A 17,465-nucleotide genomic window follows, 5' to 3' on the forward strand; every position below is an offset into this window, starting at 1 on the left:
TGCAGTGAAACTGTGATATTTCTGAGACAGTTGTCTTAAAAAATCTTACTCAGTTGCAGCTCTAACATTCACAGGAATTGCCCTGTGCCGTGTTTGGTGGTCATATTTCAACTTGTTGAGTTATGGATGTGCTTGGGAGATCTACATGTCATCTTCACATTCTCTGTCCTGTTAAGTGATATCCTGGTTATGGTTCTGTGGGCTGCCTGGCATTGTGCAGGTGTTGGAGGCCCAGATGAAGGCGGACATGGCTGATAAGGAGATGCTGGAGTCCAGTCAGAGCAAATATGAGGAGGAGGTGCGGGAGAAGTGCAGCATCATCAGTGAACAGAAGGCGGTAAGAACTGACGAGCTGGGCATTGATGCTATTTCAGGCGTGTTTTAACATTTATCACACTGACATGGATTTGTTGTTTGGACCAATCTGGGGTATGTTGTTGTAAAGCACAGAATAATACAGCTTAATCTGATCTAAAGCCACTGAAGTGAAGATCTGACTGAATGACCAATTTAAACAGTCAAAACCATCCATAATTTCTCTTCAGACCATAAATGCGATGGACTCTAAGATGAACAGCCTGGAACAGCGAATTGCTGAGCTGTCTGAGGCCAACAAGCTGGCAGCCAACAGCAGTATCTACACCCAGAAAAACATGTAAGTACTGATATACAAAACACTTTTATTTCAAAAACATTTGAATAACTTTCAAATGTCTCAAGACCTCCATCCATGAAAGTAGTAAGTAAAGTTAAAGCTGTGGCCTTTTGTTGATTATACCAAGTATATTATTATTTGCTTCAGTCATAATGACATAAGATGAAGGGCGAGAGATGGCTATAGAGGACATAGCTTGGGAGGCATCTCATTTTGTGTAATGGAACAATACCAGCTTGCATGGCCTCCTATTGAGCTTTTTACATGTGTTTGTTTTTGGCAGGAAAGCCCAGGAGGAGATGATCTCAGAGCTTCGCCAGCAGAAGTTCTACTTAGAGTCTCAGGCTGGGAAGTTGGAGGCCCAGAATGCCAAACTGGAGGAGCATCTAGAGAAGATGAGTCAGCAGGAGCAAAGCAATAAGAGTCGCGTGCTGGAGCTGGAAACTAGGCTCCGAGAGGTGAGGAGATATTATAGAGAGATGGAACCAAAGCTCCATAGATTGTTGGTTATAAAACTGAGTGTGACCCTAAGTGGAAACAGGTGCAGCATGTAAAACAGTCGTTGAATGATTATATACATGACAGATTCTAACTCTACTTGGTTGAATGCACAAAAGGTAAAGAAGATGTGATGTACAACTCATAATGTGACATGACGTGGATTGTCTTGTGATCAGTGCAGTGTAGTGGTGTTTCAAAGCATTCTGAACTTCAGAAAGTAAGTTTTCTGAGCTAAAAATATCAACACCTGTAGATCTTTTGACTCACTGGTATTGGTCAAATTATTGACTCAGCGCAGACATTTTTTGGTAATTCTCTAGTACTGGGAATAAACTTTTTAACCCAAATGTAACAGAAAAGAACAGCTAACAAATTTAGGCAGAACTTTCTCCTCTTCCTCCTCCTCCTCCTGCTCCTGCTCCTTCTCCTCCCTCACCTTGGATGAAACCCCTTTTTCTGTCCCTTCGTAGATCGGGCTTGAGCATGAGGAGCAGAAGCTGGAGCTTAAGCGCCAGGTGACAGAGCTGACCCTGTCACTGCAGGAGCGTGAATCCCAGATCAGCAACCTTCAGGCAACTCGCCACGCTCTGGAGAGCCAACTACAGCAAGCCAAGACCGAGCTGGAGGAGACCACTGCAGAGGCTGAGGAGGAGATCACTGTACTCAGAGTGAGAGAGAGAGAGAGAGAGAGAGAGAGAGAGAGAGAGAGAGAGAGAGAGAGAGAGAGGAAGCAAAGGAGTACTGAAGGTGGTGTCGTCTTTGGTGTTATGTAATTCAGGCTGTAAAATCTGTCACCTCTGTCTCTCTTGTCATATCTGCTAGGCTCACAGAGATGAGATACAACGCAAATTTGATGCCTTGAGAGACAGCTGTGCGGTGAGATGCTTACACATTTTTATTTATTTATTTATTTATTTATTTATTTATTTATTTGGCTTTTTCATTCTTTCCAAGAATAGACAGTTTGTCTGGCTTTCAACACCAGCTGACGCATCACATATCATCACGTATACTAACTAACAACCTAAAGTAGAAATAACGTTTCAGTCCATATGTGGGGCTAAACTGGGCCTCATTTACAAAATTACTGTTTTTCTTTCCTTAATCACATATACCCTGTTCATCATGTTCATCTTCCATTTTGTTCATTTTTGTGGAAATACACACTATCATTCAGAAGATAGGAATCGACTGCCAGAGTCACAGTTTGATTCATCACAGTCAGATGGCTGAGAGAACTATTCCCTATTTATGAATTCTCTTATTTTAAATCTTAGAGAGCCTTCATTACAAGCGCATGTTATTTTGTGGGATTTGCAAAAAAAAAAGTAACGTTTTGTACATGGAGAATAAAACTGTACAACCAGTTAGGAATCAATTGGCAAAGATACACCTGAGCAACAGTTAAATAATGATATAAAATATTACCAGTCTCTGGGAAAGGAAACTGAAAGCTTAGCATCAAAGTTTGTGCAGATTTAAATGGGAACAAGTGCACAAGTAAGTAAAGTAAGCACAAATTTACACTTTGGCAAAGTTAGTCTATCAGCAGAATTTGGCAGACTGACAAATCATCAAACCTGTTCAATCTAACCACTGGTAGACTGCAGAGGGCACCAAAGAAGAGCGGGTTTTCACACTATTTACAGCCCAGTTGCACTGTTGTGATTCAATAATGGTGACAAAGCCTCACTTTCACTTTTCAGGACTAAAAAACAAATTTAAAAATTGAAAGGTATTTGGTGGAAAACAGTATGCTGCTCTGTCATGCACCACTGTGGGAACATCACTTAATCACTTATTCTTCATTTGGAACCCAAACTAGTTCAGTTGTAAATAATACATCTGATGTCTGAGATGTACCGTTTTTATTTATCTTAAAATTGACAATATTGAAGGAAAGAATGAAAACAAACAAGTAAAATGTGATTCCAAACTATTGAACTGTAGTGTAATACTATCTGCTTTAATTTACACCATTTCTTGGGTGGTAAACCAGGACTTGGTTGGCGTGACCAGGACTCCAACTTAATGCTTTCAGAGCCGTCCCAAAATATTGTGTCTATGGTCAAAGTGAGAATTGCTGTTCAAAACAGTTGCCAGTTTCTAACATTAGTGGCAGATTAACTCTAAATTCGATTTGTTTGTTTCCATGATAACATGTTCCACAACTAAGTAAGCTAGCATTACTAAAATTAGCCCTTCTGGAACACAGACAGGAAGATTATAATGTCTATTATACTGTCATTTGTTTGGCATCTTTGGCATCGCACTTTTTTTTTCGCTAACGCAGCATGCCATAGTCCACGCACTGACTGAATTAGTCAGAAGGACTTTTTTCATTGTTTGTCGTTGTCTTTTCCATGTGTGCAGAGGAATTTGCTTCCTCTCTCATTTACAAGACCACACCATCTTGTCACCAGAGTTTCCGCTAAGGCCACCTTTTAATTAACAGTGGGAAGCACAACCATGCTGTGTTAAAGCGTGTTATAAACCAAACATTTTTCGACATTCAAGTAAGTTTGTTTGCCACTCACACAGGTCCACAGTACGAGCACACTGGAATTCTTGCAAGACATTCTCAGTCCTTAGACCATCATTTTTCATTTTTATTTTTATACTGTTTATTGTGTTTGTTACTTTTTCTGTTATTACTGTGGAGCCATGTTGTCCCGCTAACCTTGAAAAATTATGTTGTCATGTTTGAGGGATTTGAGTGCCTTCAAATTTGTGTACCTGGAATAAACACTGAGATCATCAGGCCGTCCTTCATTTCATTGCCCTACTTTTGAGATCCTCCCACTTGCAAACTGTTCAGAAAGCACTGTCCATAGATTCAGCTGGCCAGTGTTCAGGCAAACACAGCCAAATTCTGCAACAAGCACAACTCGAAATGCCACCCTATTTTTTGCCCTGCTAAGACTTGCAGTTTTGATCTAACTGTTAGTCTGTCTATTGAATACTTTAGAAATGAGTGAGATCCCTTGAGGCCAACTTGTCTTTAAATGATGATTCTTAATCCATTGACACATTGCAGCAGATATATAGCAACCTAACTTGTCAACTTCCTTTAAATATACTGAGCAAATACTTGAACCCTCAAAGGATGAACTCTTACCAGTTTGGACACAACTTTCCTTTTGTGTGATTATCAAGTCAAGATGTCATCTTTGCACACAAGATATCCCTTAATCAACAGACAGCAATGAAATTTGCTGACTGCTTTAATTTTATTTTTAGCCCTTTTAGCCACGGCTGTAGAAATACTCACACTGTCAGTATGTCCATTGTTGTGTCTAATTATTTTGTATTATGGGTTTTATTTTGTATTATGCCTGCAGAGCGACAGTGTCTCTATGAAATGTACATCATTTGTCATGTACTCTACTCAAACTTGGAGAGATCTTGTTGCACCATTCTGCAGAGGCAGCTATCTTTCTCACATCTTTGGTACTGCACTGACAGTTATGCTAAATCAGTGAAGGCTGCTTTGCTTTTTCCAAGCACATTTAATATATCTATCCATATTGCAATCCATATCAGTCACCTATATCTACTGTAGATGAACAATGATTTTAAATGAAAATTATTGCACTGAAAGATTGTGATTAAACCAACTTCCGCAGATCATCTCTGCTGCTCGATCTGTTTCATAGAAAGTACAGATGTTCCTCTGTGTTATGGACTGTCAGTGTACTGTAATTGTTATGTTAATTTCAGTCGAGCAAATTGTGGGACTGATTTACTGCCTCTTTAACTGTGCGTTTTATTTGCTACGTAACCACAGCAAAGAGTGTTGAGCAAACTACATACAGACGTATTGAGGATGCAAAGCCCTGGATGTGATTTAGGACTGCAAGCTGCTCTCTAGATTGGGATGATAGACAAGTAGCATAAATACAGAGACCACTGCAACCGTTCCAGCGTTGACTTCCTTGCCCCGCCTTAAGTATTTAGTCACTGCTGTCAGTTGCCTGCCTCGAGGGAGCAGAATCACTGAGTCAGTACAGAACAGGCAGCTAATTTATGTACTTAAAAGCTTTGCCTCTTTTCCCGCGCCGCCTGGAAGTTCTGTGTGGTACATGTGTTCCCATGAGAGCTGAGAATAAGGGGCTCTTAACAGGCAGCCTCACCAGCCTCTAACCCTCTTTTCCCCACAGCGTGCACAGCAGTCATGGCTGATTAAGGGAACACACTGAGGCTGATGAAATGATTAGCCTTCTCCTTGCTATGAATGCTGCCTGGATTAAATAAGTAGTCTTGATATCATGCCAGTATGATTACTGCCTTATATCACTAACCTAGATATCTACATCACGTAATAATGCAGGAGTAGAGTTAAGACTGTGTGGGGTGATCGGTTCAAGTTTTGCATGGATAAGTATTAGTATGCACAATGCTGTCTATATGTACAGTGGAAACGAGAATAAATATAAATCTAAATTTAGATGCTTTATCCAGACTCCTTTACAAAGTCTGCATATCAACTTTGTTAAGGCTTAGAAACCTGTTGTGGAAGTTACAGGTTACAGTTGGCCTTGCAAATGTGGGAAAAAAAATATGACTAATGTTGAAATAGTTCTATCTGTTAATTTTGTTATTAGTTATGGTTAAAATTTAGTCTTTAAATTGATTATTTTTCATAAGATCCTAATTGTGATTTATTAATAGTTGGTTGGTTACTTGGTTTGTATGTTTTGGTTGCAGTGTGGGTGCCCTGTATATTTTCCTAACCTGAATGTCCTGTTGACATCATACAGGTGATCACAGATCTTGAGGAGCAGCTGACCACCCTGACGCAGGAGAACGCGGAACTGAACCGCCAGAACTTCTACCTATCCAAGCAGCTAGATGAGGCCTCTGATGAGAGAGAAGACCGACTGCAGCTCAGCCAGGATGTGGACAGGCTGCGGCGGGAGGTGGCCGACCGTGAAATGCACCTTAACAACCAGAAACAGGTACTTGGCTGCTGGAGGTCATGTTCTTGTTACAGGTATATGTAGTATATATGTGTACATATGTTTTTCCTTGCTTTCCTTTGGGCCTCCTTCAACAGTTCAAAGAAAAAAAAATGTTGGGTGGATAGGCAATGCTAACTATGTAAAATTGGAACATTGTATAGATGATAAAACACTGATCTCGGATCAGAAATCAGTTATTATCCAGTCATGCTAGTCATGTCAAATAAAATGAACAATATACAGTTCGATCGACCGTATTTGTTTGATTGTGTTCATAATATTGATCAATACAACTCTATTATAGACCCTGGAGTTAAAGGTACGGTGCAATACTGTGTTTTAGTGGTGAAAACTGAGAAATTCATAAATTTGACAAGTTTGGCTATAGTCAACAGAGATTTTCAAAATCTGAAAATAAAAATGAAATTTAGATTATGATAGTGATTACAAAGACTGTGATATTATTTTTTGCCATATCAGTCAACTTTATTTCCGCTGATCTACGGGGAAGAGAATGCACCAACACCAAAAATTTTAGGACGCCTTTCATGGTTCAACATTAGTATTTTTTTATTTTACCTCTTCAGAAATGTACTAATCCAAAGTCAATTTTTTTATTGGCCCTAAACAGATTTTATACAAATCCTCGAACGCTACTAAACGCTAATTAACCAAGTGTCCAATCAGTACTGTGCATGTGCAACACTCAACAGAGATCAGATGGAAGCGAGATGGCTCACTCCTTAACTACTTCCATCATCATCAATTGTTTTTTAGTACTTGCCCAACTGGGCAAATGAGCTGCTAAGGTTCCAAGCCAAGAGGGGCATTTTACTTGCCTTGCCTTTGTCAGACCTCAGAATAGACTTGTGTGTTTTGGTGAAAAGCTGTGAAACGAAGCACAAACTTTATTATTAGTTACAAGAAAATCCTACATTGAAAAATTGATTTTTCAAATCAAATTGATTTTGATGGGACATTTTGATCAGATTTCACACACATGTTGCTTCTAATAATACTGTGATTATTTTTATTTGTATTACTGCATGACTCAAAATTAAGCAGGGAAACACGGCACTCTTGTATCCATTCATTCTCACCTTGGACATGTATCGCCAAGTAAACTGACAGTGAGACGTCACAGTGCTTACTGTTGAGGCAACCTTTCCCTAAATTTCGAATTTCTACATGAAATTGCCACAACATATCAGTTGTAATTATTTAAAAAAATATATATATATATAAAAACTACCATTTTCTGTCAGTTGTACTCCTTCCTCTAGTTCAGGCTCCTTCCCCCTGCCCACTTCCCACTCACAGCCAGTCAGACACCAGGTTTCCACTTACTCCCATTATGTGATATCTCCACACTACCTTTGACAGGTGACCTAGACATCTCTCCCAGCTCTGACAGTGTTAAGTGTAAATCAGGCTAGAGAAACCCTGGGAATATTTCAGTATTGTTATGCGCTGTATTCTGGATGCAGCGAGAAAGAGCGAGTGAGGAGGCTGTGTGATGTGTGCGCAGCTCCTGTGGGAGGATTTGTGTGTGGGTGTCCAGCAGCGCTCTCAGTCCTACTGGTTGTGTAACCAGCGATGGAAGTCATAGACGAGGGACGGGGTGGTGTGTGGGAGGGATGTGTCATCCCCATCACTCCCAGGTCGTGTCAGCTGTGGAAGCGTTGGACTTCAGAGGGTCGTGGTGTTGCTGCAGCAAAAGCAAAGGCTATATTTGTCTCCCAGTGCTTTGTCTAAAGACATAAAACGCAGCACTTTGTGTAGGCCCTGTGAATAACTTAGAAAAACGCTTTGTGTCCAAACATGTCATGAGAATGACTCTACAGGACTACTGATGCGGTTTTTGTAATCAGAGTTTGGGGTTGTTATTTAATCTGGAAGTACACACAGTCATTAACATCATAAGGTATTTATATTGTATACTTCTCATAAGCCCATGTGTCTGGGATAGTGCTTTAAGATAAGATAAGATAAGATTTCCTTTATTTCAAGCATCGCTTCTGTTCTGAACCAAACATTCAAATCCCAAGTCTCCCTTGCATTGCTACAGCAAGGCAAAGTTCAGGAGAAAAGATTAAACAGCACTACTTCCAGAAATGATTCATTCATTCGTTTATTAGACATTGAATAGCAAAGAATCTCATAAGGCGGTGACAGTGGTGGAATGTAACAAAGTGAATTTACTTAAGTACTCTTCTTAAACACAATTTTAAGGAACTTCCTTGTAATTTTCCTCCTCTACATGTACTACACTACATGTATTTGACAGCTATAGTTACTAGTTTATTTGCATATTTTACAAGTACATTTTACATATAAAGCATGGTACCACCTTAAAATAATAATATGCTTACGAAGGATGTATAAATAGGTTATAAATAGTTAATGTTCTAACATGTTAGAGGAAAGAAACCTGTTGCTTGCCAAATAGTGAATTCACGTTTCTCTGTAGGGCTTGGAGCTCACTGGTTGCTTTGTCTTCTCTATCGACCAACATTTATACCCGTAAGCTTCATCAGTGATATTTGTTAACAAGTTACTGCAACATAATTTTCAAAAAGTTTTACATGGCATATCAAAGTATGGCATGCCAATTAAACATATCAAATTACCAGATTCATACACTAAGGCTTTGGCAATATTATTAACCTATTGTGTTCTGCACTTCACAGCAAGGCTTCCTATTGCCAGTTATAAATGTTGGTAACTTATTCATAAGATTAAGGAGTACTAAGCAGCAACCAGATCACGCCAAACAGTGTGCCCACACTGATTATGAAAACTGTTACAGTTTGTTTATAATTGCTTATTGATGACTTATTAAGTATTGTGCAGCCTAATGAATTACTTAATTATAACCACTCGCATATAAGATGGTCGTATTGTGTAGTGGTGCCAGAAACGTGATCAATTTCAAAATACATTCATTTGTTAAAGATTAACTACAGTGTATAATATATTTAAACTTAGCTGTTGACCAGCTACAATGTTAATATTCTGCCTACACAATAAGAATAACATTGCGTAGTATGTAGTAATAAACTGACTGGGGCCAGTTCACCACAATGTGAGTGCTTTTTCTTTTGACACACTTCTAGAACATTTTGATGATATATCAGTATTACCTTTATTATCAAATAGTGGTATTGCTGCTTTTACTGAGGCAAAGGATCTGAATGAATTCCACTACTACACCATTTCAGGTGACTAATGGATGAATATTCCTTTTTCACCGCCTCCCAAAAAGGTGCCCTTCCAACTCTGCTGAGTGGGAAGGGAAGGGAAGAGAAAATCCTCTTCTTGATCAGTGAGCACTAGTTTTTCTAGTTGTTTTTTTTCAGTGCATCTGAAGCTGTTGGACAACAATGCCCTCTTCATTATCATTGCCATTTTTGCTGAGCAGCTGAGATATTGACTTGTGTCGTTGGCACAGTTGGTGTTTCTGATCTAAATCCTGTTTTGTACCAGAATCTTGAGACACTGAAGACCACTTGCACCATGCTGGAGGAGCAGGTTCTGGAGCTGGAGACCCTGAACGATGAGCTGCTGGAGAAGGAAAGACAGTGGGATGCATGGAGAGCAACACTGGAGGAGGAAAAGAACCAGGCTGAGAGGAGGACCAGGGAGGTCCAGAGACTTCTGGACACAGAGAAACAAAACAGGTACAAGCACCTCCCTAAACTTGAGTAAAATTCATTGTGGACAAACATGGACAGTGTTACAGCACTTGGCGATATTTTGTAGTGCAGTTCCAATTGAATTTAATAGACTTGAAATAATTCAGTTTTTCAGTTTCTCCACCCACAGTGGCTTCAATAAGCCATGATAGATTTTAACCAGAACATATTTTGAGAAAGGATCATGAGTTTCTTTCGTCAACACTAAAAAAACCAAACTTTTTTGCTGTGAATGTTGCTGTTGCTATCAGCCTTGGATCTGGCTCCCACCGCCTACACACACCCAATGCAACAGGTTTAGGCATATTCTCCAGGGTTTGTGCAAAGGTATTCTGGGAAATATATGAAATTATTTTCTGAGTTGGTGTAGGCAGGGTGGGTGATGAAAACAAAAAGCATATGAAAACACAAATAATATTTTCAAGATGTACTTTCCTAATCCTAAACCCAAGTCTGCACCCTAAAATAACCCCTTATAACAGGCATGTCAAACTGGTCCCCAGGAGGGCCGGTGTGGCTGCAGGTTTTCTTTCCAACCAAGTAGCAGCACACCAGACTTGACTCATTTAATCAACTGATCTCCGTCTTCAGACAGCTGATTGGTCAAATGGTGTGCTCTTGGTTGGTTGGCACAAAGACTTGCAGCCACACCAGCCCTCCTGTGAACCAGTTTGACATGCCTGCCTTAAAAGAACTGTGGACTACTGCAAGAGTGTAAAAATACAAGAATATATACAGCATACACAGTAGCTGAACTAGAAGAGGATGCTCCAGATAACCAGTGTCAACAATGGTTTTGTGCTCAAGGCTTCGTGCAGAGCAGCGCAGCACTGAGTCGCGCCAAGCTGTGGAACAGGCAGTTAAGGAGCACAAAGCTGAGATCCTGGCCCTGCAGCAGGCCCTCAAAGACCAGAAACTCAAAGCTGAGAGCCTTGCCGACACTGTGAGCATTTCCGCACCACAGAATAAGTGTTTTACTTTTTGTGGTAAGCAGATGTTACAGCAAATTCTTCCTGTGTTCTCTGCTCAGTTGAATGATCTGGAGAAGAAGCACGCCATGCTGGAGATGAATGCCCGCAGCTTGCAGCAAAAGCTTGAGAGCGAAAGGGATCTAAAGCAGAGGCTCTTGGAGGAGGTATGTTCTGCATTACTGTCAAGCAGCTCTATTGTTTTCTTTTATGCACATATCTATCTATCCATCTATCCATATTTATGTATGGAGAGAGAGAGAGAAAGAGAGACAAATCTGAGATGTTTAAATGTTTCTTTGTGCCTGTTACTGCATGCCTTCTTATATACATATGTACATGCATATGTGTGTCTGTGTGTGTGTATGTGTAAAGCATCAGTAGCCAGAATGGAAACATGAAGTCATTTTTATGTTTGTTAAGTCATCACAAATGTCAAACTGTGCTGAAACGTGCTATCATTGCTATCAAAGTCACAGTGTCCAAACGGTGATGTAACAGTTGTTATTACCTCCACAGCAAGAGAAACTGCAACAGCAGATGGATGCCCAGAAGACGCACATCTTCCGTCTGACCCAGGGACTGCAGGACGCTCTGGACCAGACTGACTTGCTGAAGACTGAAAGGACTGACCTGGAATACCAGCTGGAGAACATCCAGGTGCTGCTACCCAAAGACACACACACACACACACACATACACCAATACCTATTAATTTATATCCACTGAAAAATAACCCAACTTGTGAGATTATGATGTGGTTGGGTTCATGATCGCTGAACTGGGAACAAAACTTTCTGTCATTTGCAGGCTTGTTTCTCCCACACTCTTCTGTTTATTTTAATGAACATGTAAACACACACATATCTCCCACGCTTTGTTTTACCCCCAAGCATGCCCCCCATACCCCTCCGCTGTCTCTCTGTCACCCTCTGTGTGAAGTGAAGTACTTGAGGAGAAATTCATGGCAGTAGTGATGTTCACTTAGCTCCACCTGCAGGCTGTGTACTCTCATGAGAAGGTGAAAATGGAGGGGACCATCACTCAGCAGACCAAGCTTATAGATTTCCTCCAGTCCCAGGCCCATGGTGGCTCCAAGAAGAAAAAGGTCAGATGGGATTATATTGGCTTGATTACAGTTTGTCTTCAAAATTGACGTTTTTGAAACTTCACTCTAAAACTTTAACAATAAAGTATTATTATTATTATTATTATTTGCAATTGTTTCAGTACGGAAATATATTCATGTATGGTATTGTGGAAACCTTGAATAGAGTAGTCTGATCGGATATCTTAGTATTGGAGATTGGGAGGGGAAAAAGTGACTTTCTGTTTGATTCCCTGTGATCTTCTAGAATGTGTTCAAGAAATAAATATTTCGGGAAGCCTTTTTGAATTCATGTGATATGTTTGATAATTACTTTATTATAAAGGTGAAATTCAAGACATCCAGAAGTCACTGTATTCATAAACTGTCATAAAAATTCACGTTCACTCAGGGTCTGTTTGGGCGACGTCGAGAGGACCTATTGGCTGCCATGGCTGCTCAGGCTCAGGCTCAGGGTCAGAGCCAAGGCCAGGTTTCTCCTGTGCCCCCCATCCAACCGGTGCCTCTGCAGTACAGCGACATGAAGGCGGCACTGGACAAAGAGCGCACTCGCTGCTCCGAACTGGAAGATGCTCTGCAGAAAATGAGAGCTGAGCTGCGATCTCTGAGAGAGGAAGGTGAGGCCGCCTGCTCCTCCGCAGCAGCTTAAGCACATTTTTGAGTCTGGACATCATTTATTTTGGTGATAGTATACACTGAACATGAATCAGCTCACTTCACTGATTCTTCCAACCCCAGCCCTCCAGTATAAGGATCATGGTAACTCTGCTAACCCGGCCTCAGCACGGCAGCAGATGATTATGTCTGCCATAGTCAAGTCTCCAGAGCACCAGCAGGGCCCAACCAGCCTGGCACCCTCGAACTCTGGACGCAGGAAGGAGGCTGCAACGCCCGAGGGTGAGTGAATGTATCATGTTTACTGAAGTATAACCTTGTCTCTCTAGCAGACACATACAGTACATGCAGGTTTAGGGCTTCATACTTGACACATACCGGCCCTTACCTGCACATATAGACACACTGATGTAATACCACCTGCTTTACAAAGCTCTTACTATCCTTTTTCTTTCACACACCTTTCAGAGAGAAGGAGGGTCACTTTTGAAAGTAAGTTATCCAAACTCTGGGTTTCTGCAGTTTGGTCTCTTATCTCTCTTCTCCTTTTGCCTCATCCACATCCTCGAAAGGCCAGATTTTAAAAGCTCTGCACTTTTATGAAAATGTGTGAGGCCATCAGGCCGGTCAGGTGAGGCTGAGGAATCTTTCAGTAAATTTTCACCTTGTCAGTGCACAGCTTTAGAAATCTGAAGCATTTTATCTTGGTTGCTGAAGCTTAGCTTCTGATTTGCAGAATTCTTTAACTCACTGGAATCTCACCTGAGCTTCACGTCATACACTAGTAGAGATGTACCATATGAAACACTCTGTAATGCACAGAACACTGTTTGAATCCACACTCTAAAGGCATTATCCAGTCATCTTCCATCAATTTTAATCTTATGCCACTGATATTGAACCTAATGGGGAAAACTACAACAAATTATTGCAATGATACAACACATTTAGTAAAGCAATAAGTATACATTGTGGGAAACAAAGGCTTCAGAAATCTGTAATTATCATAATTAACTATCAGAGTATTTTCCTTTAATGTTTTCTTAAATTTAAATAATAATTATCTAGTCTAGGTTTGTATAGAATTTTAAAGACTCACAGGTTTAAATATGTACAGCATGTGGTGTCCAGATGTACCTCATGTGGACATCAACGCATCCTCAACAGACAAAGATGTTTTTTGAAAAACACTGTGATGTATAAGCAAAGAATACTGCAGAGACACTGCCTGGATGATGTCTTTAAAATGCAACAGCGAGTGGGCACAAGCAAAGGGACTGATTCAATCAATATTCCTTTCAAGCATTTTTTTGGTCTTCAGAGTTTACTTGCTTATGCATTTTGCTAAACATCTTACAGTTCTTTTGGAAACCCTCTTTTGTTGAACTGAGTTCGTGGCGGGTGTGGCATGGTGCACTGAGATTTTGAAGTGATGGATGTATCTGGCACAGTAAGGCATACTGGAGCTGCCCGTCCTCACTGTGTTCCCTGACTGTATTCAGAGTATAGCCGTCGTTTGAAGGACAGTCAGAGAGACAGAGAGAGGGAGAGAGAGAGGGTGGTGCACCACAACACCGCTCACCGCTTCACAGTGGGACTCAACATGAGAGCTGCCAAGTGTACTGTGTGCCTGGATACTGTGCACTTTGGTCGCCAAGCTGCTACTTGTCTCGGTGAGTTACAGATGTGTTGGAAAGGGCAGCCCTGAATCAATCCACATTACCCTCATGTAAACTGAAGACAGAGGAGATTTATTTGAATCTGTTGTCCCATTGATACATTTTCAGCCCTCCTCTTATTTAGTTTTTGTAATGCATTTTCTCTCATATAAATGGAAATTATAATATGGATAAAAATTGGGAGTGTTATTATGATGCCTGACACCATGGTGATGGCTGCAGCCTCTCACTCATTTCCATTGTTCCGCCTAATCTTTTTACAACACTCCCCTTTTGTAGATGACACCAGTATTCATAGAAAAATAAATAGAAACATATCAGTTTTATCTTCAAGAGAGATTTGGTTACATTTAAATACTACATTTGTTTTTGTTTTTTGCTATTTTTGCAAATTTTAACTGACACACATAAATACAGACTTGCTTATTACCAGAAGATTGTTTGTGATGTTACTGTACTGGAGTGAAATAACTGTAAATGCTCCTAAAACTATTAAGGTTAGCATTACTTTGAATGTAGTCTGTTTCCGCCCTTCCCTTTGTGCCGGTGCTGGCACAAAGGGAAGTAAGAGAGGAAACAAAAGCTTGTGAGGCATCATGTGGCATTGTTCTCCCTTTAACAATGCTTTTTCTCCTCAGAGTGTCATGCTTTGTGCCACCCAAAATGCTCCCCCTGCCTTCCAGCCACTTGTGGCATGTCCAGCGACTGCTCCCTGCATCTGTCCGAGGGCCTGTGTCGGGACAAAGGCAGCTCCCCGGGCCAACAGCTCAAAGATGCCGGTGGACACATGCACCTGGAGGGCTGGATGAAGCAGCCCAGGTTAGCTGTGAATACACTTTTGTTAAAGAACAGTTCAACCAAAAATGGAGTCATTTGAAGTCATTATCTACTCACATCCATGCTGATGGAAAGTCAGGTGTCCATGAAACATTTCTGGGGCTTTAAACAACAAACATAAAATGACCCCAGCAGGACATGTACAAGCATTTGAACTGGTGCACCCACTTCAGCAGGGTGCTTTTGGTTTAGTGGCTACAGTTCAGCTTCAAAAGGGTGTAAATAACATCTTTTCAAATCAGTCTGGGATCTCAGGGTTTCCATAGACTTGGATTCCGCCAGATGAGCTCTAGGGGAATTTTAGGTATCTTTATGTATCTTTTAGGTTTGGGTTTTATCTGCCTTTTTTTTAAATAAGGTCCCAGCTTCCTCTGTTATTTATGAGGTGCTACAATGCTGTTGTACTGTTGCTGCACAGCATCCCCCAGCTTTCTGTCAGCATGGGGGTGAGTAGATAATGACTGACCTTTCATTTTAGGTGTTCCTTCAAGCTTTTCTCATGATGATGTTCTGTAATAATCAGTCTTTATATTGAGGTGCAGCTTATGCAAGGGGGTCCCCCACAGTTTCCACACATCTGTAGGGGGCCAAAACAGCAGATGTTTTCACTGGGCATCGGTGTGCATGCACATGCATCTTCACACAGCTCAGATGGTGTAACTGATTTCCACATACAAAACCTTACTAAATAAATGGAAAAACTTGCAGATGTGTATTTCCATACAGAACATGGAGAGTCACCGAGCAGTTAGGCGATGTGGGTCACACGCTTCAAAAACTTGGAGCACTGAAGCAGTTTTGGAGTTTTGTTGTGGCCAGCACTTCACTGAGACACATTTACACATGCCGTATATGTCATGTCCTTCACACCTTTAAGTGTATTTATCTCAAGCAACATAGTTTGTCTTTTGTGCTGTGGCTGTGTCATCTTCTCCCACTGATCAGGCAGGCTGATGTTACTTAATTCAAGCCCTCACAGGCACCCTCTGTTATGCTCTGTCTGGCAAAGTCACCCCATCAGATACATAAACCAGTTTAAACAAAGGCATTTGCAGACTTTCCTGCAAAAACTGTTGGATGCATCTCGTCATCTATGCTTTGTAGTAATGCCTTGTGTGTTTACAGGAATGGGAAGCGAGGTCAGGGCTGGGAGAGAAAGTACATGGTCCTGGATGGGACTAAAGTGTCCATCTACGAGATCGAGCCCAGAGAAGGTTGCTTTCTTTTTCTTCTCTAATGGAATAACACACTGCAACAATTCATAGATCGCCCAATCATGTCTTCATCCTCTTAACAAACGTGCATGTTTTTTTTTCCTCTGTGTTTTTCAGATTCAGTGAAGCCACTTGAAGAGTTTGACCTGTGTTTGTCAGATGGAGAGGTGATTGTTCATGGAGCGGTAGGAGCATCTGAGTTACCTAACACTGCCAAGTCAGGTACTTTTTCTCTGCCTGTTAGAATCGCCTTGCTGACATTAATTTGCATATTTCAAAATCACCTGTCATTCCTGTCATCTGTAACTTTTTTTCAGAATCCTCCTCACCAGTGTCGTTCAAAGTTTTTGTCTTGTTTGTTTGTACAAGTTTATACAAGACTTCATTGTCATATTCTCTGCGTCTTTCAAAATGTACTGTGGAGGAGGCACAAGTTTGGCCTGGAGAACGCCAGGAGTTGTTGACAGGGTGCCAGCAAAACAAAGGAGATCTTACTGTCGATAACTAGAAGCAACTGAAAGAGAGAGTATCATTTCTGAAATCATACCTTACTTATGTCCCCTGTGTCAGATGTTCCCTACGTCCTGAAGCTGGAGTCCCGTTGTCATGCCCCCTGCTGGCCTGGACAGTCACTTTACTTCATGGCTCCCAGTTTCCCAGACAAGCAGCGCTGGGTGGCTGTCATGGAGTCGGTTGTGGCCGCGGGGCGGGCCTCACGGGAGAAGGCCGAGGCCGACGCAGTGAGTATCTCTGGAGCATGCGAGGGGGAGACTGTCTGCTGAGTCAAATCATGCTGACAATTGTTATGAGCGCAGTCATAGATAAATGTTTTGTCTATGGCTGTGGTCATAAACTCGCTGTTTAACTCTGTGGGGGCTATTCAGGAGCTGCAGATATTGTATTTTTCAAAAAATCCATTTTAAAGCTTGAGGTTTAGAGTTTTAGTGGATAACCCCCGGTTCACTTATATGTGTCGTTAATTGTCCCCTTCTTTTCTCCTCTTCTCTCTCCCTCCCCTCTCTCTCACTGCTGTTTGTTGCTTTTTCATCATGCCACATTGTATGTCTGGTCTATGGGCATGTTTTGTTGATTTGATCTATTCTGCCCATTCCATTGGGTTTCATTGTACACATAGGCTGCTGTGTCCAAAAGACAAATGGTTCTGTCTCCTCTGGTCCAGGTAAAGAGTTATAGAGATATAGATATAAGACACACACACACATAAACACACG

General features: G+C 41.1%; 1 protein-coding gene and 1 long non-coding RNA gene across 2 annotated transcripts in view; both read left to right on the forward strand.

The window, feature by feature from the left end:
* LOC124057782 overlaps positions 1–17,465 on the forward strand; it is a 1,110,263-nt gene that overhangs the window by 410,643 nt on the left and 682,155 nt on the right. The gene's annotated exons all lie outside the window — the stretch shown is intronic.
* Positions 1–17,465, forward strand: part of LOC124057778 (citron Rho-interacting kinase) — a 43,591-nt gene that overhangs the window by 11,750 nt on the left and 14,376 nt on the right. Inside the window, exons 10-29 of the mRNA XM_046386332.1 lie at positions 221–337; positions 546–655; positions 939–1,113; positions 1,627–1,824; positions 1,979–2,032; positions 5,917–6,114; positions 9,604–9,797; positions 10,620–10,755; positions 10,843–10,947; positions 11,300–11,440; positions 11,781–11,888; positions 12,280–12,505; positions 12,627–12,785; positions 12,972–12,995; positions 14,006–14,176; positions 14,821–15,001; positions 16,145–16,233; positions 16,351–16,455; positions 16,804–16,973; positions 17,369–17,413. Of these exons, the coding sequence (XP_046242288.1) occupies positions 221–337; positions 546–655; positions 939–1,113; positions 1,627–1,824; positions 1,979–2,032; positions 5,917–6,114; positions 9,604–9,797; positions 10,620–10,755; positions 10,843–10,947; positions 11,300–11,440; positions 11,781–11,888; positions 12,280–12,505; positions 12,627–12,785; positions 12,972–12,995; positions 14,006–14,176; positions 14,821–15,001; positions 16,145–16,233; positions 16,351–16,455; positions 16,804–16,973; positions 17,369–17,413 (2,706 nt within the window). The remainder of the gene's footprint in view (positions 1–220; positions 338–545; positions 656–938; positions 1,114–1,626; positions 1,825–1,978; positions 2,033–5,916; positions 6,115–9,603; positions 9,798–10,619; positions 10,756–10,842; positions 10,948–11,299; positions 11,441–11,780; positions 11,889–12,279; positions 12,506–12,626; positions 12,786–12,971; positions 12,996–14,005; positions 14,177–14,820; positions 15,002–16,144; positions 16,234–16,350; positions 16,456–16,803; positions 16,974–17,368; positions 17,414–17,465) is intronic.

Source organism: Scatophagus argus, chromosome 4 (assembly GCF_020382885.2).
Source record: "Scatophagus argus isolate fScaArg1 chromosome 4, fScaArg1.pri, whole genome shotgun sequence".
In the NCBI taxonomy this organism is placed as follows: domain Eukaryota; kingdom Metazoa; phylum Chordata; class Actinopteri; family Scatophagidae; genus Scatophagus; species Scatophagus argus.